Below are 27618 nucleotides of genomic sequence, written 5' to 3'. Positions count from 1 at the left end.
CAGCATTGTCAAATGAAAACTTAAAATTCCTTTCATACAATTATCATTCCATTTCAGTATCCAAATGAAGTGTTGTTTAAAATTCAGCATTGTCAAATGAAAACTTAAAATTCCTTTCATACAATTATCATTCCATTTCAGTATCCAAATGAAGTGTTGTTTAAACTAATGCAATTACAGCACAGTGAAAGCTCTGATCGAAGAATACAGCATTAAGGTGGGTGAATTATATGATCTGCTTTATTTTTCACTTCATTGCTTTGGTTATCACAGAACTAACTATTCCAGTTTCACTAAAAATTCACTTTATTGAATAACCTCATAATCCTGAGTATACTTTTATAGTATCATAATTTAAAAAAGCGTTTCCTCCCTTACATTATATTAAACAATTTACAAAAAATTCTAATCACAGATGGTATTAATTTGTGGCATTAAAATCCGTAATAATCTCTCATGACATTGCAGTTGTCTAGATGAGGGCCAGTTCCAAAACGATCACCTTTAAAATCTGTATCAATAACCACATAAGTATGGTTTTGGATAGAATATTTCGGCCATTTGAAGGTATCGCTTGGATAACTGCAAGAAAAAAAAGTAAGTTACATAAAATATCAGTCTAATAAGGTCTAAGTCGCTCAAATAAATCATTCAAGATAGCTTTTGATTTCTTTACCAAAAATCATTCAATAAATGCAAAGCACATAAATTAAATTCAAAAAAGTTTTTAATAAACATATTTTTATTATTGTTCTATAGAAAAGATTTTTTTTTTAAATTTTACATTACAATTAGCATAACACGTTGTTTATACTGTGTGATATTATATTTTATTATTCGATATTTAACGATATTATGCAAAATTGCGAATGTATTTTTATATCATACGATATTATAAATACAATATTATGTGCTACTAGAAGTAGGCTGTTTGATAACGAATGCATCATAAATTAATAAAAAAATAATACCTATGCTTATTATCCAAAGTTTTATGCTCATTTTCAAAACATTCCTCATTACATATAATGTATTTATTTCCTCATTTTGACCATTCTTTTTTACAAGCCCTTCAAAATCAGCTCGCAGCATTTACAATGACTCTGATTAGGAATAACGTGCCGGAGTCTTGGCATAGGGGTCTTCCCCGTGATCTGGGCGTCCTGAGTTCGAGTCCCGGTTTGGGCATGGTTGTTCCGTTGTTCTATCAGTGAGATGTGTGAATGTGCCCTCCAGTAAAAAGGGGTTGTGCAAGCGAATGAGTGATGCGTGAGTAGCAAAGTCGTACGCTTGGCCCTAGTTGGCGCTACTATAAAAACAAGAGACTCTCCCCCCTCCGGCTAAAATCGCTGTCTTCCTAACAGCGGGCTTGTCTGTGGCAAGTGCCATAAGAAAAAACAACAAACAATGATTAGGAAAAACATTTATTCTGAAGATGTTTCTTGAAATACGCGAAAAGAAAAATTGTATTATGCTAAATCAAGATTAAAAGATAATAGGCAATACATATGACACAGATTTTTGAAAGATAATGATAAACAGTCTCTGATAAACCCGAAGACAAAGGCAAGCCCAGTAGCACTCAAAGAAATTCTTATCTCTCTAATAGGTTTTTCATGTGATTCGGCCACTTTCCCTCACTATTTCAGTATTGATTGCTGATCTTTACTTCCGTGATAAGGTTGTTGCGTTCGATTGTTAACAAAAATGGAATGCCGACAAACTTACTATTAAACGAAATCTTACAATATTATAAATAATATTATTTAATTAACTTCAACATACTTTTATTCAAACTCTAACATCTTTTGTTAACAACAAACTCCAAAATTCAATAACATATCACTGTTACCAATCTGAAGTAAGAACTATTTATAAAATAATATTCATAATTATTAAACTACTCGTGAGTTAGTTTAAGTGAAATATTTATAATTTATGTAGCAACAAGGTAGATATTGAAGCAGTGTTGGTGTTAACCTCCATTAAAGCAGTCATTAGAATTTGGTAACAGTTCTGAATGGCCTGAGTATCGCTCTCTCAGTTACGTTACAGTACCTGATACAAGTGATTTTCGTTTTAGGATTTAACGAGATGCTAACCCTCTTCATATAATTATTAATCAAATCTCTCGAACTATTTATTTATGTTTGTGTAATGACGATTTTGTTACTTACATAACGTTGTAATTCTTTAAGTGCGATGAGGCTAGTGCGCATGCGTACAATGATATCCTTTAGATGTAGATAATAGTGAGGCTATGATAGCAGCCTAACCGAATAGCTACTCTTGCATGTTGGTGTCTTGCACCAATTGTTTCCTCTGTTTAAAAGTTTTAAATTTCTTCTACCTATACAGTAGCAGAAGGAAGCCTTCCTTATAGCATTACATAGGATTCAGCTGATGATTTGTTAAGACAAAAAATTAAATTTAAGAATGTCTTTGCTCTTTGCGTCCCATTCTATTTTTGCAATAGAGAAAAGTAAAACAACTCTTATTTGATCGGCCTCCAAGGCTACGTCAGCGACATCAGTCATAAGACAGACGTTATCTATTTTTCACTCATGCCGCTACATATGTGATTTTAATTTAATTTTCAAGATTTTCGTAATTAATTTTTTAAATTTTGATCCTTTCTTATTGAACAACTTTTATAGTTGCTTCTAACCTTTAATCTTTAAAGACGTTTTATTGAAACTCATTGTCAGTTGGAGCTACTGGTATACATTCGAAATTTGATTAAATTTTTTAATTATAAATATACTAAAATAACACATTGCAATGAAAAAGACATAAAAGTGCAAAATTTCAAAACTGTAATTTATCAATAAATGAGCGAAAAATTGATTTTAAGGTTTCAACTTTTTGAAGAGAAAACATCAAGTTCAGTAAATTTGTCTAATAAAAAGCTTGAAATGCTACAATATAGTATTGTCATCGAGGACATGTCTGCTTATTTTCGGAAATTTGTTTACAAATTAAAATCTTTATAAATGTGAAGCAAAATGTGTTAAAAATATCTGCAAAAATAATATCTTTAGAGCTATAAAGGTCATATCATGCCCATGATTAAAGGGGGAAAAAACCGCCATTTTTTTTCTCTCTTTTTCCTTTCTAAAATTATTTTTCTCTTTCAGTTTTATTTTCTTAATCGTTTATTTCATATTCGAGATAAGATAACCTTTACTACTTGGAACTAAGTATTGAAAATTTTCTTAAATTTTTTTGGTTCATTTTCAGATAATTTTTTATGATAGGAGAATTGCATTTATTTACCAGCAAAACCGAATCAGAAATTAGGTGATTAAGCTCCCCGGAATAATTTTATTTATAACATAGCGATTTATCAATACACTGACTGCAGTGTGACTCATCTGTGATTAATACTTATTATATAATTATATCAAACTATCTAAATAATTACATGAATCTTTCTCTCATATAAGAGTCAGCAAATTAGATGGTCCGATGCTAAATTATTCTAAAGAATTTCAAAATTCATTTTCAGCTAATTAGATCTAATCACTTTGTTGAGATAGAAGGATCTTAATCAATCAGATGGATAAGCAACAAATTGCGCGAACTTCAAGACCTGAGGACGAAACCCATTTGTTAAAATAATATAACAATAATAATGAAGATAACACTATTTGTTCACGAAACTGTCTTTTCATTAATTAGACTACTTGATGAGATTTCATTTTAAACGATTATCATATCAGTCGTCTTTAGAATCAATATACCAGCTCAAGAAGTCAGACTATTTTACAGGATGATTACAAATAAATATCCTAACTTTCAAACGCTATGTGTTCTAAACTATTCAAAGTAGAGTTTCATTTCATACAACATTTTTAAGTGAGAAGTTATAAAGTTTTATTGATTTTAAATTTCATTTTCTAACGAGAAATGGCGCTACGAGGGACTTTTGGAAAGGGAACTGGCAGGACCGATGCGAGTTCATTTAGTCAGTTTTAGTTGGGATTACATAAAGATAAAGTGTTTTTTTTTCTGCTTCTGCGAGGTGTGAAAGTTGAATTGGAAATCGGGATAACTACAGCCATCGAAGATATAAGACCAGATATGTTGAAAAAATGTGGGAGGAATTCTGTTACAAAATGGATATCGTTTGTGTTTTTGGTGATGGTCCCATTGAACATTTTTAACTTTATACTATTAGTAACTTCATACTGTTACTTTTTTTTTTACCCAAAATGCATGCATCTGCTATTTTTTTATAAATATAGCCCTTCAAAGTTGAGATATTTATTTGTTATCACCCTCTGTTTCTAGAAAACCGCTTTCTTTCAGTTCACTTTGCTGATAGTCTCCATGGTAAAAAAAAAAGAAAAAGAAGAGAAAAGAGAGAGAGAGAGAGAGAGAGAGAGAGAAAGAGAGAGACCAACTAATTCATATTTTTTCCTCAATCTATTGCTAAAAATTTAATAATTGACCTTCCGGAATATATTTCAGCATTTTGCTACGCCGCTTTTTATCTTAAGCAAAGTATCAACTCCTAAAAATAAGAAATCTAGTTAAATGTTGATAAGCCAGGATAACCTGGTTGGTAGGGCATTGGATTCGCGTCCCTGGGGTTGCGCGTTTGAACCCCGCCTCCCAAAGACCTCACATGTGTGTGTGGTGGCTGGCGCATGTATAAATCTGTCGTGGGCACAGTTCTCCATGTCGAGTGTAATATCACTGAGGGTTCTGGATCAGGGGTGGACGTTCTCTGATTCAGGTCTAAATTACAATGTGTAGACGAGTGAATGAAATGCGTGAATGAAAATCCGCCCCGTGAGAAAGGTTGTGACGTGTGTGTAGCTAAAGTCGTACTCTTTTCACTAGATGGTGCTACTGAAAATGCAAGAGACGCACCTTTGGCTTAAAGTCAGTGGGCTTGTCTATAACAAGTGCCATTAGAAAGAACAACGAATGAATGAGAATATTATTCTGAGAAAATTTATTGCTGCTGAAAGTATCAATATATTTGAGAAGTGACTATATTAAAATATTTTTTTGTCATTAGCAGAATTTGATAATTATTTGAATTTCGAGACTGAAATCGCAGAAAATCTGGCTAGGGAATAGAACCTGATAAAATTTTGATTGCTTTTAGGGTAAATGCTGCGTTTTTTAAAAATATTTGAAAGAGAATCTTTCCTTGCTTTGAAATAGATATATGAACTTTTATATAATCTTTTATTGAATTTATATATGTCTCAATACCTTGCGTTATTTTAAAAATAAGACGAAGAAAAACATTCTTCTTTCTTAAAAAGAGTCCTAAAAGGTTGCAGAAGTTCATTGTCAGATGACAGTTAAAATGTATTGCACAGCTGTGCGTAAAAAAAGAGAAAAGAAACTAAATAACTTTAGAATGTAATAAATGTTTGCAATCGTTTTCTGCTTTCGAAACAATGTGAGTCCATGTAACATATACATTCATTTCAAACTATATAACATTTTTAAAAATTCAAAAGTAGATATTTTGAGTTTAGAATTGAAGATTCATATTATTTTTTAAAAATGTCCTAAAATGATTTATAAAAACTGATATAAATTAGTACATTTCTGGAAATTATGTGTTTTTATTTCACTATCCGCAAGATTTCATCAAAATCATGTGCTTTTTAAACTGCTATTTTTGAATGCTATAGCTTTGGTATAATTTAAACATGCGATAAGAATATTTGCAACTTATATAAAAATTATTAATAAAAATTATTTCCTTTTTGGTATCGGTTTCACAGCGAAATAATTTGTAAATATTTTTTGAATGAATCTGATTTGGCATAAATTTTCAGTTTAAAAATTTACAACAGAAAATGTTGAAATGTTTTAATTTAGTCGATTAATTCATATTTTAAAAATTTAATGAAATAATAAAATGGTGTATAATTAGTTGATATGTTTTTTAAAAAAGCGACCATTTTAGTAAAAATGAAAATAACAATAGCTTATATTTACTTCAATATTTAATACAAGTTATAATATTTTTTTTCTCTTTTTTTTATTTATATTGTACAGGCGGATACTAAAGGGTAGAAGCATTAGACGTACATCAAGAGTTTTAAGTTGAAGGAGGACATAAATAAATTCCCTCTTCGTTTTCGAAAATGAAATAGAAATGATGTATTAATGGTGATAGATTATTTCCATCAAAATGAATATGAATACCTAAATCAGATAGTATTCAAGATGAACAGATATTTATCTTCACAGTCTTGAGGAAAAAAATCCAGTCATTATAGCATTCACACGACGCTATCGGGTCAAGGCTTTGAATAAATGCTTATTTCACTTAATATCAGTAGAAAGGATCTCTTGTACATGATTCTTATTCATTGATATACACTTCTGAATTCATTTGGCCATTTCGGAAGCTCACATCTTTGTTGATTGGCCATTCATTTTCATTCGAGAATAGTCACCAACTTTGCAAATCAGCGTTTTACTATCCCAACTAAGAATAAATCTTGTTTATGTTGGAAGACAAAGAAATATGCCTCAGTAGAGTTTTGATCCAATTTTGTGCGAAAGGTACTGGATTTTTAACATGTTTAAAAACGAATTCATCATCCGATTGGCAATATGCCCGATTCATTTAAAATTAGTAAACTTTGGTAACTAGGTGGTTTAAATAAAAGATTCTGGATTTTTAACTTATTAAAAATCAAATTTTTCATCCAATTGATAAATGCCAATAAATTAATATTCATTTAAAAATAGCCAATTTTGGTGACCAGGTAATTTAAATGAAAAATTAAAGAATTTTAACTTGCTTAAAAACAAATTCCTCTTCCGATTGAAAATATTCCTAATAAATTAATATTCATTTAAAACTAGCCAACTTTGGTTAACAAGTGATTTGCCTGCATTGATAGCTACTAAAAATTTCAATTCAATATTTTTTGCAACTAAATTGTTTCTTTTGCAAAATATTTTTATACGTCAGATTTTGATAGGTATAATATTTATGATATATTAAAAGCTTTACATCGTTTTGTTTATTGTGCTCTGTAATTCTCATTTTATTGATTATATCTTCAAAGATTCAATTACATGTAAGGGCCTCAATCTTTGAAAATAGACACACTTAAAAAAATTTCATGATTGTTTGAATTTGAAGTTAAACTTTAATTTTCAGTATAACAAAGTTTCAAAAATTTTACTATAACCAGATTTTGTATTGAAAACTTTCCTACATGTAAAATCAAGCGGAACCATCATATTTTAATTACCAAGAGTAAAAAAACAAACTAAAATGAAATATTAATAACAACCATGAAAATTATTTAGATTTCTCTTCAATTACACCTCGCTTAACCTCAAATAACAAGTGATACATATAGCGAAAAAAAAAGTAAACAAATGACTCTTTTAACGAGTGATGTTTCTTAGAACGAGTGAGAGGGACACATTATGACGCCACATGCAGGAAAGCCCTACATCTCAGGTCAATATTGAATGCCAAATGAATGTGAGAATTAACGGCAATAAATCCATAGTTGGTGTTGGCTGTGCAATGACTTTTACAACCGCAACATTGTATAATTCCTAAAAAAAATTATCGGCTATTTCCTTTCTGACATGAAATTGTAATACATTGCAGTCAAACCTCGCTTAGATAGGAAAACAAAATGATAAAAAAATAATTCTCTTGAGGAATGATGTTTCGTAAAATGAGGAACGAAGATACATCGTGACGTCATATTGTGTATTCATCGGTATTTTAGGTATCAAGGTATGAGTGATTGTTTAAAGAGAATTTTTATTACAATACGTATTTATTCATTAATTATATCCAAAATAGGTTTGTTAGGAAAAGTTTTTGAAGTCTTTTGTCGACTTTAAAACCATTTCAAAAACAATTTTCATAAATATTTATAAACACGAATCTCTGATATAAATTTAAAGTCATTGAAAGCAGAGCATATTTATTATTAACAAATATTATCTGGTTCATTAAAATTAAGGAATCTAGCAATTATGAATCGAAACGATTGTTATTAAATACTGATTAAAAGCATGCGAAACTATTTTATTTTGAAATTTCATAACTAATAAGGTTAAATTTGAAGTACATATAATTCTTTCAGAAAATCTTAAAAGACACCAGCATCAGTTTTATCTGCATCTAATTGCACCAATTCTCTAAAATTCATTATTACTTTTTATTCAATTCAGCGTAAATGTTTGCGTTCAAAATGGTAATAATCATTTTAAAAGTAATGTCTAAGAAAAATTTGATAAGAAAAGTAATTTACATTTATTTTTAATGCAAAAGATAGGTGAATTCATCAATTATTTTATTTTCATCTTACTATTGAAGTTCTTCCATTAATATTTACTCCAAAGATTTTAATTATGAACACAGATTAAATAAACAAAAAATTAAAAATCAATGAATTATAATTGAAAATAATTATTAATAATAAAATTGTAAGAGCATTGAAATTGCTCGCAATTATATTATTTTGAAGTATAATGACTGTTAAGTAAAATTGTATAAGTTCATATGTCGGATGCTTTCCCAAGGTCTCCAAAAAATTCAATTAAAAAAATTGAAAGATTTTAGTGTGAAAGATTTTGAATAATAATAATAACTCAACTCAATCCGCTGTTGTTTTCGGACACGTTTTTTGGCTGGTCTTTCAGGGTTATTTTCGAGTTAAAAATGACAAGCACTTAATGAAACTGTTTTATTAATACTCAAGTCTTGAAAAACCTATCTATCAAATTTTCTTCATGTCTGTGAACATCATAACCCAAAACCGCAACCAGTTGAAACAATAAAATTCAGTATTTAATCTTTACAACAAAAATTGTTATTATTATTTTTTTTAATTTTGATCGAAATCATCAGTCATAAAAAAGTATATTTATCAGTCCATGAAGTAAATATTGTTGTAAATAGAAGTGGGGCGATTTGAGACTGGCCCCAAACCTTTTGTTGTTATTAAAGACAGAAACCAAGCAGGACTAGATTATTAGTTAAAATTTCTTTATCCTTATAGGAATTTCAATGACACGACAGAAACCAAGCAGGACTAGATTATTAGTTAAAATTTCTTTACCCTTATAGGAATTTCAATGACACGACAGAAACCAAGCAGGACTAGATTATTAGTTAAAATTTCTTTACCCTTATAGGAATTTCAATGACACGACAGAAACCAAGCAGGACTAGATTATTAGTTAAAATTTCTTTACCCTTATAGGAATTTCAATGACACGACAGAAACCAAGCAGGACTAGATTATTAGTTAAAATTTCTTTACCCTTATAGGAATTTCAATGACACGACAGAAACCAAGCAGGACTAGATTATTAGTTAAAATTTCTTTACCCTTATAGGAATTTCAATGACACGACAGAAACCAAGCAGGACTAGATTATTAGTTAAAATTTCTTTACCCTTATAGGAATTTCAATGACACGACAGAAATCAAGCAGGACTAGATTATTAGTTAAAATTTCCTTACCCTTATAGAAATTTCAATGAATACAGTTACATCAGGAAAGATGAAAGAGTATTTTTAAATAATATTTGTTAAAACCAACAAACATCTAGAACATATTTACATGCGCAGCATAGACCACGGTCGCTATCTGGCATGTAATAAAGAAAACTTTATGTATATACTCGACTAGCATTTATTAGATTTATATATTATCAGAGATTTTCATACAGATAAAGTCATACATTTGCAATTAAATTGCCTGAATAACGATGTCAAATGCAGTGGCTAAATCCAATGACGCAAAACTTTGAGGAAAGAATGCTCCGAATCGTATAGTAAAAATTACAATTTGATTTAGAAAAAGATATTTCATAATTTAAAGGCAGAATTCTCTAACACAATTAATGATAATAACTCAAAAACGCAAACATAGGTAAAATTTAGCATGTGACTTTAAAATTAAAATTATATACCCGCTTCAAACTTTTGCTCAGAACTGCCGATGTTTTGGCTGTCTTTTGATTTTCCATTTAGCATCTGTATAAGCGCAATAACTTGAGGAGGTGCGACTCGGGGGAATTGAATTTGGCATGTAATTGATTTTCAAATGTGTTCAAGCTACTAATCAGTTTTAACATTCCAATAATAACATAGCCCTGAAGCAATAGGATATTTTATCCTTTGGCAAGACTAATAGTACGTGATACAGAATGCACAAAGATTATTGCATTAATAAACTATATTTCAGATTAACTTACCCGTAATTAGCAAAGTGAGTCCAGATATTTAGCAGTTTAAAACTCAGACTCCGTTCTTCCGATGGATATCTCCAGGGTTTTCTGACTGGCCGACCAAAAACGAATTCCACTTCATCAAAATCCGTTGTTCCCATCCAAGATGCCCATTCGCTGTTACTCGGACGATGTACAAAGAAGTAAAAGTAAACATCGTTCCCCTTCTTGCCATAACTCTCAGCGAAATACACAGTATGGCACAATATGGTGTAGTCCCCTGAAGCAGTATACACTTGTCGCCTGATGAGGTCAAGTTCATTATTTGGAACATTTCCTAGATAATGTTTTACATACTTTTCTGGATGTGTGAAATTCTTGAAATAGCCTCTGATCATCTCTTCGCCCTGGGTCTTGTTGATCTTAGTGTCCTTTTCACCAAAAAAGCCAAATGTCCGTGGATTTCTGGTGGTTATTTGGAAGGATCCTTCATCCTTATCATTGCCGATAAGGAGAGGGACATCATGGAACTTGCCATTGCGGATGTCATCAGCAGCATTCGTTGGTAGAACTTCGTCACCGTATTGGGGGAAGAATGATAGAAAGTCGTGGGGAATAAATGTCCATTGAACTTCAGCAAGATATGTCGCATTTTTCTCTAAATTGGAAATAAAATTTAATATTTAATTAAATTTATCATTAAATTTTCAAATAATATAATGTAAGAAAATTCATTATGTTATACATGTAATAATGTTAAGATTCTTTATTCTTTCAATTACAAAATATTATTAGAACAACAAGGGAATTACGGAATAAAAAAAAGATCAGAGGATAAATACGTAATCAAAATGTAATAGTAAATAATAATGCAGTGATAAAATAGGAATATATCAAATCTAAAAATTAATTGTAAAGCAAGCAGGAAAAATATCATCATAATTGAAAGAATTGAAAAGTATTAATTCTTTTAGGGTAAAAAAAAGACACACACACACACAAGAAAACAATACATGAGAATATTCGAAAATAAGAGTATTTTAATGCTTATTGTATATATCAGGGACTAGGGACTGACCTTCAGCGTAGAGCATAAAAAAATATGACAATTGGAATTTTAAATTAATTGAAAAACCCGATCACATTTAAACAAGAAAAGGTGTGTGATTAAAGAAAAAAGAAATGTCACCTTGTAGGCTAGATAGCGTCATGAAGATGTTAATTATTTAAAATAACGAAAAGGAGTAAGGAAAAAAAAAAAAAACAAGCTCATATAAGAAAGTAAAGCAAAGAGATTTAGTGAATTGAAGTCTATCTAATAAGAATTAAGGCTTTTCTAATTGAAAGTGCAGAGTTTCTCATATTTTATTGGTGGAATTCTATTATGATATTTTACCTTATTCTCCAGAAGAACTGTTTTCTGGTATTAAAAATTTGGATGAAGTGATAGGCGATGAGAAGCTGCCATTTTAAAATGTAGAAATTTGACATTCGTGCATGTAGTATATATATGTGTGTGTGGGATACATGCAAAATTTGTACATTTATAAAAACACATTTTACACACACACACACACATATATATATATATATATATATATATAAGGTACAGCGAAATTGCTTACATTACAACTAATATATATTGCTTGCAATATATATTACTTAATTATCTAGTCCATTCATTTGAGATGAACGGAAGATGAAAAAACCACAGGATCTGCTGTTGTTAAAAAACCCTCACATCATTTCCGAATGACATTATAGTTGTCAATAATTGTTGTTGCAATTAAATGAATCAATTTCATTTTTGTTAAAATTTATAAAATGAAAATTTTAAGAAACCAATGAATAATCTAATTTTTATTCTTTGGCATTTTAAACTCTTGCATAATTTTAATTTCGAATTTGAGGTATTAAGAATTGTGGAAATTTATGGAAGTCATTTGTATTCATAAAAGGTTTTTTTAGTATTTTATAGTTATAATTTAAAATTTTAATTCAAGCAATTTCATTATTGTTCCAAATTTTATATTAAATATATTGGAAATCAATTGAAATTTGAATAGTAAAATTAACATTTTATCGCATAATTTAATCATACCTCTTAAACAATTTACGATGTTTTTCGAGTCGCTTGTAATTGTTTGTTGGTGCGATGCACATCCAACGGCTTTTGCTATTTGCTGGCTGAAATTCAAGTTGGCCTGTTTTTGGTTATACTTCAGAAAAGTGGCTGATGCACTCTCTAAGATGGCTCTACTGAACAGGCCTTTCGTCAGAGGAGAGACGCAGAGTAAACTGGTGGCCAAAGAGCCTGCATTTTGTCCGTGAACTGTGATTCTATTTTTATCCCCTCCAAAGAATTCTATGTTGTCATGTATCCAATGAAGAGCCATTACCATGTCATACAATCCTGAAAATTAAAAAGAGAATATGAACAGAAAATTAAGATTTTTTTTTATCATGACCGCTTTACTTTTAATGTTTTAAAATCATTATAAAGATGTGGATATTATTAAAATATTTCTAATACTTATTCAATTCATTAATCTCTGATAAAAATTAAATTTCCTGCCTTTAAAACATTTGAAATTCTCGATACTCGTCATACAGACATAAAATGTTTGAAAAGTTTGTAAATATTTTTGGATAAAATTATATGTTTTTGTTTTTAAGGAAGCACAAGCGACACTTTTCGAAGAGCTTACAAACTGCATGAAGAATCTGATGCTTTTATGAATTGCAAGTATTATTGGAAGAATAGAAATTCTGTGGTACTGCCCCGCTGAGTTGAATTAAAATTTCTATAAACAAAAATAAAATTAAAATTGCCCACTATAATTAAAGTATACCATTCCATATTAACACCAATGTATGCCTCAGTATAAATAGCAGTAAGCCACTGTATCTCAAAATAAAACATAGCCATCATTATCTGTAGTAACATATCAGTCAACAATAACATATCTTAAAAAAGCATTTCGTTTTGAAGTTATATCTTCATTGATTCGTAAACGGCTGCTGCTTTATCCTATGATGAAAGTCTCACTTCCTATCCTCTCCATTGCTAACATTAATGAATTTAAAATTGAGTTCATTTTGAAATTTTCCTTCAAATCATTTGGTATGATGATAATATATATATTTGACTGTTTTTATTATGGCTATAATTCAAAATATTTTATTTAATATGACTTTGATTTTTATTGCTTCAATTTCTAGGATCGAAATTTGATTAAAAGATGTTGACCATAAATTCTAAAATTTGTCTCATATTTATTTTATGTTGATCAACTGGACATATTTGTTTGTGAGTATTGGCAGCTAAAAATTTCTTAACAGCTATTTGTCCTCCATGATTCGATGGATCGCATTTTTGAAACATAACATCAATCGAAGTGGTAAGCAGTTTTAAATTGAAGAATTATTTGTGATTTACTTACGTTAACTTCAATGAAAATCTTATTTACCAATACTAACTTTACATAGTTAGTATTGGTAAGGGAATTTACGGGTTAAGGGTTAAGGGTTAGTAAGGGTTAAGGGAATTTGGCATGGGGAATTTACGAAACGATATAATTCGAATAATCTCTTCAGTTTAAATTTTTTGGGCATGTAGATATTTGTTGGCTTATCACAACTTAAAAATTAGGTAAAGAACTATTTCTATTGTGATAAATAAATTTGAATACCACAATAATAGTGATTTTCTTTACTCGATTTGTATTATTTACATATGAAGAATTTTGTAAAGAAAGAACAAGTTTCATATACAATATATTGCCAGGTAATTTCATTAACAAGAAAATCTTTAAATTTTTTTGAAAGGTTTAAAAAATAATTATAATCTTTTAAAAAATACAAAAATGTAATTTTGAAAAATATCCAAATTTTAGACTTCCCTTTGTTTATAAAAACCTTCTTATTTTTATTAGGTCTGTTTAATCTATAAATCGAATCAGTTTGACAATGGAAATTTCTTATGTAATTTTAACTGAAACATCTACATCAAAATTTGAAGGAAATATTTCAACGAAAAGCCACTGTGCACACATGTGCATGTGAACACGGTAACTCAAAAATTTAAAAAGAAGGTAAATGAAATTTGGATATGAATTAACAATCTTTAGATAAATTGTATGAATTAATCATCAAAATGGTAAATTTAATGCAAAGTGTTTGAGCTAACATCAATTTAAGACTGTATATTCTTATGTTCATATATGCAATATCTCGAAAAGACAAAAACATGTACCAGTATACATGCATTTTAAAATAAGGTCTTTTACACTAAAATTCTCTCTCTATTAACAAAAGATATTTTATGTCATCTCCACGAATTCTAAATACTATAGAATATCTTACAGATGCAACAGTATTGTAGGTCATTTTATGCTGTTAGAGTTAGATATCTATGTAAATTTACTTTTCAGTGGTCGAAGAGAAGAAGATTCCATATTTCTTACTATATTGAGAAACTGAATAGAGCATTTTTCATAGTATATAAATGTGCAAGGAAGCCGAAGCACTAACAGTACTACTGTTTTTTCCTTTGTTTATATATGCTATAAATTTCAGTAGTAAACTTCGTCAATAAATAACGATATGCGGGAAATTTAATACCAGCTCCCACATTAGTCGATATTGACTAATCTGAACTCCAGTGAAAGATGAAACTGTCTGTTAAAATTGCCAATTTGCCATAACACAAAAACAGTAAAAGGGCTTCAGTCATTCATCATTAAAATAGCTTGTAAAATTTTTAGCTATTTTATTCTAAAAGAAAAAGAAAAAAAAATTCAAATAAAATCTGACAACTTTTAAAATTGGTTTTCTTTTTCTTGTTCAATGAAAAGAACAAAAAGATGAATTTTCAACTTGAAAAGTAAATACATGAAAAATTCTAGTTCGAGATGGTTATTATCCTAAATATTCTATCACAAATCCCTAATTTCGAAAAACTTAATATTGTCATGAGCATGAAATAAATATGCAGGCAACCGGCTCCAATTAGAAAGAAATATACTGATTGGATAGCAGACGATTCTTCTGTCATCCCAGAATTCCTTAGTGCTTCTAAGTGGTTGGATGGCAGACGATTCTTCTGTCACCTATAATTCCTCAGTAATTCTAAAAGTCGATATTTATTTATTTATTGTTATTCTCTAATTTTTTTTTCTGTCTGGAGTGAGTTATTACTTTAATATGAATTTCTAAAATAAAAACTGTTTATGAGCAATCCATTTTTCTGCTTATTTCTACGTGATAATATGAAAATACAGATTTTGTGAACAAGCATTTAAAATATCTGAAATATTTTTTAAATGAGTTCTTTAGAAATAATTATATTATTTATTTCAGTTAGCCCATTAAAAATGCTTCTAAGAATGTTTAAATGAAAATTTGTGGAACTTACCTGCGTTTCCAGGAGCATCCTCTGAGTCAGAAGTGAGGAATCCAAACAAGCCCAAACGGTAATTAATAGTCACGACAATCACATTACCTTGTAATACCAAACCTGATCCATCATAGATCTTTTTTCGGTTAGATCCAAATGTGAAACCTCCGCCATGAATGAAAAATATAACTGCCAGATCACTCCCCTTTTTGGCAGAAATCGGAGTGAATATGTTCAGGTAAAGACAGTCCTCGCTTTTGCCACTTTCAGAATCGTACCACATGAATGGAGATTTCGTATACTGAATACAAGCTGGACCATTTTGCGTGGCCTTGATTGCATTCTTCCATGGCTTTATAGGTATTGGTTTCTTGAAACGCAACTCTCCAACAGGTGGCGTGGCGTAAGGAATACCAAGAAATTGTTTCACTGGGGTACCCCAGTCTGAAGATACCTTACCTTCTATTGGACCTGAACGTGTTTTAACTAGAGTCACACTTTTGTCGCATGCCGCATGCCAAAAGAAGCAGACCAGACAGATCAATGATATTATCTTCATTCTGTTTATGGGAGATATATTCTGAAATATAATATGGAAAAGTGATTGAAAGAGAAAATAGAGCTTTACTGTGAAGAAAAAATAAATTAAAAATCAAGAATTTAACTACATGAAAACGATGCTCACACTTTTGTATGTTATCTAGAATGAAAGAAAGAGGACTATATAATAAAAAAAATTCCATTCTGTAGTTTGAAACATCCTAGAATGTTAATATTATTATGCAGAAATTTTGAATTATTTTATTATCTGCATTTATTAAATTATTAGTAAATTTCAACTTCAAAGTCAAATTTCAAAATTCATAAAATGTTTCAAAGCATTTCAAAAGTAGAGATAATTAAGGAAATTTAAAACAAAAACGCAGAAACTAAGCTTGAAAATCAAGTATTTTTAAAATTTAATTTTTTTTTTAAAATCTGAAGTTATAATGCAGATATTGGCATCATAATCTATAAAATTAATTATTTTGTTACCTTATAATAGGAAGGAAATTACACGATTCAAAATTTGATGAAACAATCAAAATTAGTTTGAATCCTGCTGCAACAATAAAATAAATGCTGTTTATAATAAAATAATAAAATAAATGCTCCAACAATAATATAAAAATTGTTTAATACGATAGAAGAACTTATAAATATCATAATAAAAAACTTATTTTTAAAAATTGTAAAAGTTTTTTGAAAAAATACAAGGCATATAACTTGCTAAAAAGATTTCATTAAAAAGATAATTTTTTAAAATTTTAAAATGGTTTACAAATAAATATATTCTAAATACTTTCGAAAGTTATTAAGAAAACGCTCCAATATCTCATTTAATTTATAGTTCATTGAAAGTTTAATTAATTAAAATATTAAAATAGTTACTCCGATTCACACATTCCATTCTTCAAAATTTATTTGCCACAAATATGATACACTTAAATTAAACAAACTGGTTTGTCGAAAGCTCTCCCACTCTACATTCTAATTTATTATTAATAGCGATTATAAAATCATTAAGGAAGTAAATTATTTTGTTCCACCAGAAAGTAAGTTTCCTGGTGTCAAAAATGAAATGAAACGTTTATTAAAGTAGTTTGATCGTACTTTCAACTACTTGTCAACTTAAAAACCACCGGAATTGAATTATCTGTCATGCCATGAGATGAATTCCCATACACTGACGTCGAAGAAATCTAAACCGGAGAAAGAGGCCATCATAGGACAGCTATCTTCACGTCGTTGCCTCTGAAGAAATATTGTAAAACCAGGATTATTTTCGTAAATTTCGGAAGAGATGGTGGTAATCATTGGGAGCAAGATATGGAATATAAATGAGATGAAAAAACAGCTCCCAAAGGAGTGCGCAGTTCCTAGTAAAGGGAGCGTTACCATGTAGCAATACGATGCCAGTACGAAGTATGTCTATTATCCCTTCCAACATCTGAAAATGTCCTTAGGAGAGATATCTATAGACAGCTTTCTCACACTGGCTCAGATCGAAATCGATGAATTCCTCCGGTATGCAAAAATTTGTCTTACATTTGGTTCAGTTCTGGTGGTAACCATGTATATAGGTAGATAAGGGATTGATATATCTGTGTCAATAAATGTTTCCAGTAACCTTGTTTGAATGATTACTTGGAATCTTCTTACAGCGTGTGGAAATTTTTATTTCTAGATGAGATACATATTATTCCAAATACACCAACATAAGTTATTAAGCACAATTTTAAAAAAAATTAATGTTATTATTTTCTTAGACCAGTTTATTTCCAGATTACAGGGAAAATTAGAGTTGAAACTGTGATGTTTCCCCATTTTTACATCTCAAGATCTGAAATCCGAATACCGAATACTTAGTTCTGAAATTCTTATTATCTTATAGATTCATCATAAAAGGCTTCGTACAATTAAATTGAAGAGCAAAATCCTCATTGAAGGGTTAGAAATTCATTAAATTTTTTACTCGAGGTAGTCAAATTCATGGCTTAACTACATTTGATAGACTAGTCCGAGGTAGTAAAATATTTTTTGCTAGGGTATGTACACACCTATCAGAAAATGCTAAATATATTCATTAATAATCACTTTTAGTCTACTGGTGACAAAGATGAATGTTTGCGTGTGCGTGCGTGTATTGGCGCTCTACAGATCAGACTGTTTATTCTATAGTTACTAAATTTCACCCATATTTAGCTTGGGTGGTTTAAATGAGCATCTGAGAGCGTTTTTTAAAAATTTTAATTAATTAAAACTCGGATGATATTTCGCGTTTATTTGTGACAATATGAAGACATTATTGCACAAAAACAAATTTTAGAATCTTTAAAAAAATTTTTTTTTAAATTGTCTTTTTTATGACAACAATTTAATAACAGCTCTATGTTTCCCTATTTTTTGGGAATTCTTTAAAAATGTTTTTCGTTCATTTCCAACAACAGATTACATTGTTGCCCTGAATTCTATACTTTTGTTTCATCAAACGTTTAATCTCGAGAATTTCTTCCATTGCTGAAAGCTAAAGAAGGAGATTTTGTTTAATACTTTTGTCGTTTATAAGACAAATAATGAATTAAGCTACAATATAGCGAAATTTTGATGACAGATTAACCTCATTTTTACGTTATTAATAATTTTTTGATGGGGCATATTTCGGAACTGTCGCCAATAAACACAACAAATAGTATTTAAGTAAGACAATTAAAATAGCAATACTTTAATATCACACAATTTCATGGATATGAACGTTATATCTAAAGATTTATCTGAAATCAAATATAACTAATATTCACGGCGAATCATCTGTTTAGGAATGAAAAATGTGAAATTGTAACAACCGGAAAGTTATGATTTTGAATGATACTATAATATCATGATATTTGATTTTATTAGAATGCATAATGAATAAAATATCTATTAGGTAATTAAAATTATACGGCTTTGATGTCTGTAATAATTTATGTCAAAAATATTTTTTGGTGAAATCACGAACATTAAGTTATGCATAATAGAGTTAATTGATTCCGTCCCGCCACTAAGGCACACAGATTTATCAGATTGACCGGACAGCCTCAATAGCAGCACTGGTGGTCGGACTCACTAAGGGTGAGTCCTGAGGACCATCACCAGCCATTGTAGAACCCTTCCTGTGGGAACCATTTCTGTCCTATCAATGACGGACGCTACCTCCTATCAATGTTATTGATAGGAGGTATTCCCCCCCCCCCCACGATTTCTGCATCCACCCGGGTAGGGAGAACCACCTACAATCCTCATTTCTAAGGTGCTTCCCTATGGGAGTAATTGAAAGTAAAAATTACCCACTTTTTCGGCGAGCCAGCTGGTTGCCATTGGCGGCTAGTATCCTAAATATAACTCAATATTATTGATGATTCCCCCATCAAATTATTCTTAAATATAATGTAGAAATTGGTATTAAAGTCATAATACTATTAACAATCACATTTCGTGACATTTTATTGATATTAAGCAGTAAATTTCCAGGTAATCGAAATGCATATTGATAATCTATTACTCTGCATATTTTTCACAATGCTATATTATTCCTGTCTTATTCCTCACATTAACTACTATCTAATGACGAGAATTCTTCCTCCTTAGTTTTTGACAACGGACGAAACTCATAAAATTGAATATTTAATGAAATAATAATAAAAAAAGTTTTAAATTTCATTACAATAATGAGAGTTTTGTTAAAAACTATGAGAAAAAAATGTCTTTTCAACATTTTCTAAATAAAGGGAAGAAAAACTTATTAAAAATGAATAAATTAAAAAGATTTTTTTTAAAGTTTGAAATAGAGTAAAAATCAGTTTAGTTCGATGATTTTTCGAAAATTAAGGCTGAAAAACGGCAAAATTTTATTCCAATTAAAAATATTCTAAAATTGCAAAAAATTATCTCATTATACACATCAATGCCTATACTCCTTATAATATTTATGCCGAATTCGGAAACTCTAAAGCAAACTACAAGGATTGTAGAGAGTAAACAAGACACGCACGCACACACACACACACACACACACACACACACACACACACACACACACACACACACACACACACACACACACACACACACACACACACACACCTATCTTTGAGATATAAAACGAAACCGTGTAAAATTGATTGATTTCTGTTGTGTCATTATTATTGTCAGTTTAATTTATCTACAGCAAAAACAGGAAATGCTAATTTTGTTATAAACTTCTTTTAATGTATTTTTTATTATTTTCTGCAAATTTGAAACACTTTAATAGAAAATTGCTGATAATGGTTTCTGCAAATATAAATGGATTAATGATTTACGTAAATATAAACTCATAAATATGGTGAAGGTAATTATTTAAATGGCACTATAAATTTATTAAATGGCGTTGTTTCCGATTTTTAATGGATTAATTAGCAGCTGACTTTTTTAATTTTATATCTGGAAAGTTCGAATGCTTATTTTAAGTAATCATTTTATGGAGAGATTGATTAATTTCAGGAAATTCTTCAACAAACACTCTTAATTAAAATTTTGTTTATTTATTTCAATAATATTTTTAAAAAACATTTTTTTTGGGGGGAAAGGGATATATTTCGACCTCACGTACACTGAACTTTAATCGAAATATATCTGTTTATGTTTGGGGCTATGAATTAAACAACTTATGCTATAACGCTTTAAATGCGATTCACAGAATAATTTTTGTAAAAACTTGCTTTATAAATGAAATCATAAACAATTATTTGTAATTAAATATCATCATTTAAATATTTTAACAAAAATGTAATAATATTTATGCTATATTGCTTTTAATAACAAAATATGTATATTATTAAATCCTAAACAGGAAACTTGTTTATTATATCTACTTTTATACACTCATGTCCAAAATTAAGGTCATAAAAATGTTTTTCAAAGTAATTCTAAATCGCTACCAGTAAATTTTAAACAAATAATATTTTATGTATTGTGAAGGACCGGTAACACGATATTAACCTTTGTTGTGGGAAAAAATGTTGTTTAGCATTAGTTTTTGAGGATCTACTGAAATTAGACAGTTTAGGGATTTGGGATTTTTACCTGCAATTTTGTGAAAATTGCATTAAAACAAAAAATTTATCCTGTTTCCAGTTAGAATGAATTCTCATAATCGTTTAGACGATTCCTTGAGACGGAGAGACGTTGGCAGGCTAGAAGCTGGGCAGTCTCAAGCGGAGGTGGCTCGATGGTTACAAGTGGCACTGAAAGTGGTATCCAGGTTTGGAATCAATTCCAAACAAGTGGTACTGTAACTAGGAAGGCTGGCCAAGGCCGTCACAGAGCAACGACGCCTGCACAGGATTTGTATTTGGCACTAAACGCACGACGGCATAGGCTGACAACGGCTTCTAAACTTGCTCGTGACCTTGCTGCTGCGTCTGGAATAAGAATTTCCAGACAAACAGTATACAGACGTCTAGCAGAGAGGGCTCTTTATGCTCAGCGACCAGTTGAGTGCGCCCCTTTGACTGCATCCAACAGAAAAGCCCAGTTGTTGTGGTGCCAAACACATCAGTCTTGGGCACAGCAAGAATGAGGGCGTGTTCTTTTTAGTGAGGAGTCGATATTTACCAGACAGAGTGACACTGGTCGAATCTTCATCTGGAGAGAACGAGGAGCTCGCTATCATCCCTCCTAGTAAAAGAAATCGACAGATTTGGTGGCAGAGGAATCCTTTTCTGGGTTGGCATAATGTTGGGCAGGCGTACATCACTGCACGTCTTCAATGTGGGTACTGTCAATGCACATCGTTATAGGGATGAGATCCTTGAAGCCTATGTGAGGCTGTTCCGGGGTGCCTTTGGCCCAGACTTCATGTTTATGGACGATAACGCGCGTCCACACAGAATCCAGATCATTGATGATTTTCTTGAGGAAGAGGATATTCCACATATGGACTGGCCCTCGAGGTCTCCGGATCTCCATCCTATTGAACATGCTTGGGATGGTCTCGGAAGAGCCGTTACATAGCGTAACCTCCCTCCTAATATCCTCCAAGAGTTAAAAGACGCTCTTTTGGAAGAATGGGCTTTGTTGCTCCAAGCATTTATTTACATCCTCATAAACAGCATGAAAGCTCATTGTGAAGCCTGTATAGCAGTGCACGATTGTCACACTCCATATTAGACAGGCTTTCCCCGAGATAAAAGCTTTATCTCTGATTCATAATGTAACACTTTTTGATATACCCTGTTTCTTAATTCCCAATTAAAATCTTTTCCATGTTGTTAAGTGCCTATGTTCTTTCTTCCATTGTAGTGTACCTCTGTGACAAATTTCGTGGCAACACAGTGAATAGTTTTTCATTTTTCGCAGATTTTATGTTTGTTACCTTAATTTTGGACATGAGTGTAATTTAATTATAGGTGTATAGAAATAAAAAAAAATACTTAAATTAACTATATTCAACTCTTAGATTTCTAATTCATTTTTAATTTTTTTCAGAATGAATATAGTTAGATTTTAAATCTCAGATGCGTTTTTCAATGCTTTAAAACATAGATTTTAAATCTTCTAAATTCTTGAAGCAATTTTTTTTAATGTTTTTAGATTGATTGTACACAAAATTTAAATTTTTAATGCATGTTTAAGTGTTTTTATTTCTACTAGCATCTTTTATCATCTGTTTGTTGCACTTTGTTTATTTGTTTAGTATTTTGCAATAAGAGTTTTATTGCTGTAATATATAATTTTTTTAAGGAAAGTAAATTGGACCACAAATAATTGCTTAAACTGAATTACCCAAAATGGCAATTATAATAATTAATTATTCGCTTAAATTAAAATCGGAAATGGCTAAGAAAGGGAAATAACTACAGAGACACTGAATCTTTCAAATATATATATATATATATATATATATATATATATATATATATATATATATATATATATATATATGCCATTACTACAGAAGTACCAAAAATTCGAATATGTATATTTTGGACTTTTTTCTAACGGATTTAAACTAAAATTTTAACAATTATAGTAACAAGATATCAAATTTCATTTATGTTAATTGTTACACTTTTAGACATCGCTTTCATTCGATGCATTGCATCAAATTTTTGACAGGCGATCAAATCTTTGATGTATTTTGCTCAAAATTCAATAAAGATGTATTATTTAGATGACTAACTTATGACTTAATCGTCTAATCTCCTAGATGACTTAAATCCTCTAGATAAACTCATATAGCTTTTTACTTTTCCAGTTTACTTGTACTCAGACAGGCGGGCAGATAGAATTTATTTGAAGGAATTTCATGCAAAATTTGATAAAAATCTACAAATTTAGATTTTTTATTCGTTAAATTTCATCAGTCTTATTCAAAGTATTTTTGAGTATCTAGTTCTCAGACAGATGGACATATATAATTCCAAAAAAGGGTTGTCAGAAGAAAGTAGATGGCTAAAATTCGGAAATTCATCAAAATCTTGCAATTTTTTTAAGGATTACAATACTTTCTTTTTGCATATCTTTTGTATAAAGTAAATAAAATATGAAATCCTCTAATTGGCTGGCAGGATGAAAAATCCCTGATATTATATGCGCAATTATCAGATATAATTCTGCCTTGTGAATCGAAATTATTTTGAATCTGAGTTTATGTTAAACAATTTGAAAATGAAAAGAAGTAAAACATAATATAATAAAGCAAAATACACTTACCTATATATACGCGTAACTGATAATTGTTTCAATTATCTGCGGAATATTATGATTATATTTACGTATTCAATTTAGAACTATAAGAAGGAAAAATAATCACATTATCAGCTTATTATTGCACTTTTTAAAGAAATTAAGACTTTTTTCCAATAATTATCTTTTAAATGTTTTTAAAAATAGCAATATATATCTTGTACTCGAACTTACGCTAAATTCGAAAATAACTGCTTACATCTCTCTATATCACATCCAGTACTGTGTGCACATCCCTACTGGGACATACACTTGATATAAAATTGCGTTATAAAAGACAAAATAAAATGAAAAAAATAATAATAAAGGCAATAAAAACGCTCATAAAACGTGATGACATTGTATTTGGAAAACGCACAGACTCAGCTGTTAAGAAAGATATTTATGATTATTATTTATTTACAGATGTCAAATGAAAAAAGAATTTAAAAAAAATAAAATGTCATGTCTTTGTTTATTTTTATTTGATATAGATTTCACCTCTTTAGAAAGATCAGGTAACATTATAATCGGTAAATTTTTATTTGTTTATTTAAGTATTTGCAAGTTTATTGGAGTTGGTTGAGAAAAGGATCATTGTAAAGAATGTTGTAATAATAATTAGACAGTAAAATCTGATTTTTTTTCTGAGCAATTTTTTTGTAGAAGGCAAGGAAGAAGACTGCGTTGCACCAATAATATATATATATATATATATATATATATATATATATATATATATATATATATATATATATATATATATATATATATATATATATATATATATATATATATATATATATATATATATATATATATATATATATATATATATATATATATATATATATATATATATATATATATATATATATATATATATTGCAAGATTTTATACGATACTTTCGAATTTGTTATCTATTTTACAAGATTCTATAAAATGCTTTCGATTGAATACAATGCTTCCGAATTTATAAATTCATATCTGTTTTAAAAGATTCATATCTATTTTAACGTGTCGATTTAGGAAAGGTAATCTTAGGTATCTTTATTAGCATGGTGCAACAATTAGGAATTTTTATCACTTCACTCGGAGCGTGAAAAAATGTTGAAATCAACAGTTTTCTAGAGCAAGTATTAAAAATAATTAAATAAATATGTTGGAGATGAAACGTTTGCATTTGAATATGTCTTCTCTTTTTAATGTAAACAGAATTTGATTCGGTGAAAGAACAGAAATGTTTTCATAGGGAGATGTGGATGAATTTCTGACGCCGATTCAAATAACTGAAGACTAATCGATTCTATGATAGCACTCGAATCTCTACATTGCCGAATCTGCGAGGATCGTAACACTTGTTAATAATTGGGATAATTTTTAAATTATTGGGATAATTTGCAGAAAAGGATTGATAATGATAAAGATGATTTTATCATTTTTATCCCCAGTTTTGAAATATTTCTTTTCATTTTAAAGAACGATTAATTGTTGAATGAACACAAACTAAAACATTGAAAATTTCAGAAAATTTTTCAAACTTTTTAATAATTTGACAATATTTTATATATATATGAATTTTAGTTTCAATAAATTTCGAACAGAAAATCCGTCATAGTTCTTCCATCAATTGTGTTATATTTCGGAGTAAAAAAAAAATTATGTATTCTAAAATTTTATTTTAAGCTTATTTATAATAAAGATAGAAACTTCCAGGAATCTTATATTGATGAGAGGGCATGTAAAATTCGAAAAAAGGATAAAAAAGTATTTATGTTGGAATAAAATAAAAAATAAACAATAGCAATTTAAATCGTCCACTTATTTTTCACTATAAATGTCGAACGATTTTAAATAGTTAGAAGTAAAGCTATAGTAAGCCACCAGATAATATATATTTTATAAAAATATCACGATATTTTGTGAAAAGCACTGAAATTAAAAAATGGTCATTTATAAAATAAGATAAAAATTTCCACAAAACATCAGTAAATATATTTACAAATCAAAATATTCAAATTCAAATTTTTGTCCATTCGTTAGTGAAAAATCAATTATTTTCCAATAGCGAGTCTTTCCATGTTTGTTTTTTCTATCAGCGAGTGCTACCAATTTAAGTTAAAAGCAGAAATAAAATGCAGTTTTGCAGAAAGCCAATTTTTCCAGCATGAAAATATTTTGCTAGTAAGACAACATGAAGTTTCATATTTACTGTTGAAAACAAGCAAACTATAAGGAAAGTCAACCATCTGACTCTCCGACCCTCTAGGAAGGCACACGGATTTAAACCATAAGGCTGAATGACCGGACCACAGCAATAGCCACACTGGTGGGAACTATGGTTGAGTCCTAAGGGCCATCACCGGCCACGGTACAACCCTCCCCGAAGGAACTTCACTTGTTAACTTAAACAACTTGTTAACAACTTAAAGCCATAATTAAACTTGTTTCAAGAATTTTCAACAACTTAGAAATTTAGCACAAACTTATGATTTTAAGGCATTAATTAGCTCTCACATATTCAAGTGAAGGAACTGAAAGACGATCATAAAATTTGTGATATTACAAGGATTATAAAGATTCTAGAATGAAAAGAAAGTGCAGCGAACAGAAAAAAATGATTACAAAAGAATGAATTTTGAAATGCATGGAAACAAAGGAATATTGAAATGCGTGAATCAAAGGAATTTTGAAATGCGTGAATTAAATGAAAATAGATAGAAACCTAATTATTGCAAAAATATAATAATACAGCAAACAAAAAAAAATGATAACATTAAAATTCATCAAAAAAATAAATGACTTTTGCAAGAATTTTGATGATGTGAAAATAAAATAAATTACCAAACTTCCGAAGCAAGCCAATATGATATGGAAGAAAAAAAAAATTCACAAACTTAGCAAAACCTCTTTATAACATCAAAAATTATGCGAAATAAAAATGTGTCTGTAAAAATATGTCTGAAACACAAAATTGAACAATCCAAATATTGAAATGCTAGAAAGCAAACAAAAAATAATGAAGGATTAACGATGAAATTTAAATGTAATTTCCGAATTATATTGTTTACGTTACCTATTGGAGAGAAATGCGACAAAATATCGTCGGAAAGAATTACAAATTATAAAAGGGCTAAAGAGAAAGCAGATAACCTTCTTTTAACCAGAGAATAGATTTTTAGTTTCAGAAATTATAATTAAAACTAAGGAGTTACTGGATAAACAGTATAAAGCAATGAAAGTTATAGCTATTAGATCCCATGATGCGTGGAAAATCAGATCAACTCAGAAGTGACTTTTAAGAATGACGTGGACAGAAAATAATTAGAATTTAAATCACAAATAAATAGAATTTATTACCTTTATATTATATTCATAGTGTATATTTGAACCAGAGCAAATGTAAAAATAAAAATTACCATTAAAGTGTAACAAAATTACTATAAAAAATCAAAATTACCATAAAAATTTATTCCAGGGCGAACTATGCATAGGCAACAACGAATCATTGTAAGTAATGAATATGATGATTCGACAGATGTTTTACGCCTACAATACATTTATTCAATTTTTACAGCTACAGACTATTCTTGTACAGAAAATAATCCCCAGTTTGCTAAGGCTAAAATACATTGAATAAATACATAGATTTACATTCGGATTTCGTAACATCCACTGTACAAGTTTCATGAGTGAACATTCTTTGTTTAGCCGTGAATTTCCTTTGAATTT

The 27618-nt window shown here is 29.6% G+C and overlaps 1 protein-coding gene across 5 annotated transcripts; it reads right to left on the bottom strand.

Moving 5' to 3' along the window:
* Positions 1–204: 204 nt before the first annotated feature.
* Positions 205–27618, bottom strand: LOC129989346 (acetylcholinesterase-1-like). Of its 5 annotated transcripts, XM_056097830.1 has the most exons (6): positions 24081–24136; positions 23874–23950; positions 15615–16176; positions 12300–12611; positions 10226–10856; positions 205–582 (listed from the first exon to the last, which is right to left on the bottom strand). In XM_056097830.1, exons 3-6 carry the CDS (start codon positions 16153–16155, stop codon positions 435–437), a joined length of 1632 nt encoding a protein of 543 aa, XP_055953805.1. In that variant the 5' UTR covers positions 16156–16176; positions 23874–23950; positions 24081–24136; the 3' UTR covers positions 205–434. The 5 variants fall into 5 exon arrangements, with proteins under 5 accessions (XP_055953805.1, XP_055953803.1, XP_055953808.1 ...); XM_056097828.1 differs by lacking the exons at positions 23874–23950; positions 24081–24136 and adding an exon at positions 27347–27618; XM_056097833.1 differs by lacking the exon at positions 23874–23950 and having other exon boundaries at positions 24106–24124.

This window comes from Argiope bruennichi, chromosome 10 (assembly GCF_947563725.1).
Source record: "Argiope bruennichi chromosome 10, qqArgBrue1.1, whole genome shotgun sequence".
Classification (NCBI taxonomy): Eukaryota; Metazoa; Arthropoda; class Arachnida; order Araneae; family Araneidae; genus Argiope; species Argiope bruennichi.
This window is presented reverse-complemented; position numbering and strand designations above follow the sequence as displayed.

Bases quoted from the DNA above. Each gene is read 5' to 3' on its own strand.
- LOC129989346 (XM_056097828.1), bottom strand. The intron at 12,612-15,614 runs GTAAGTTCCACA...TTTAATTTTCAG, and splicing joins GGATGCTCCTGGAAACGCAG to GATTGTATGACATGGTAATG. The intron at 583-10,225 runs GTAAGTTAATCT...TTTTTCTTGCAG, and splicing joins ACTCACTTTGCTAATTACGG to TTATCCAAGCGATACCTTCA.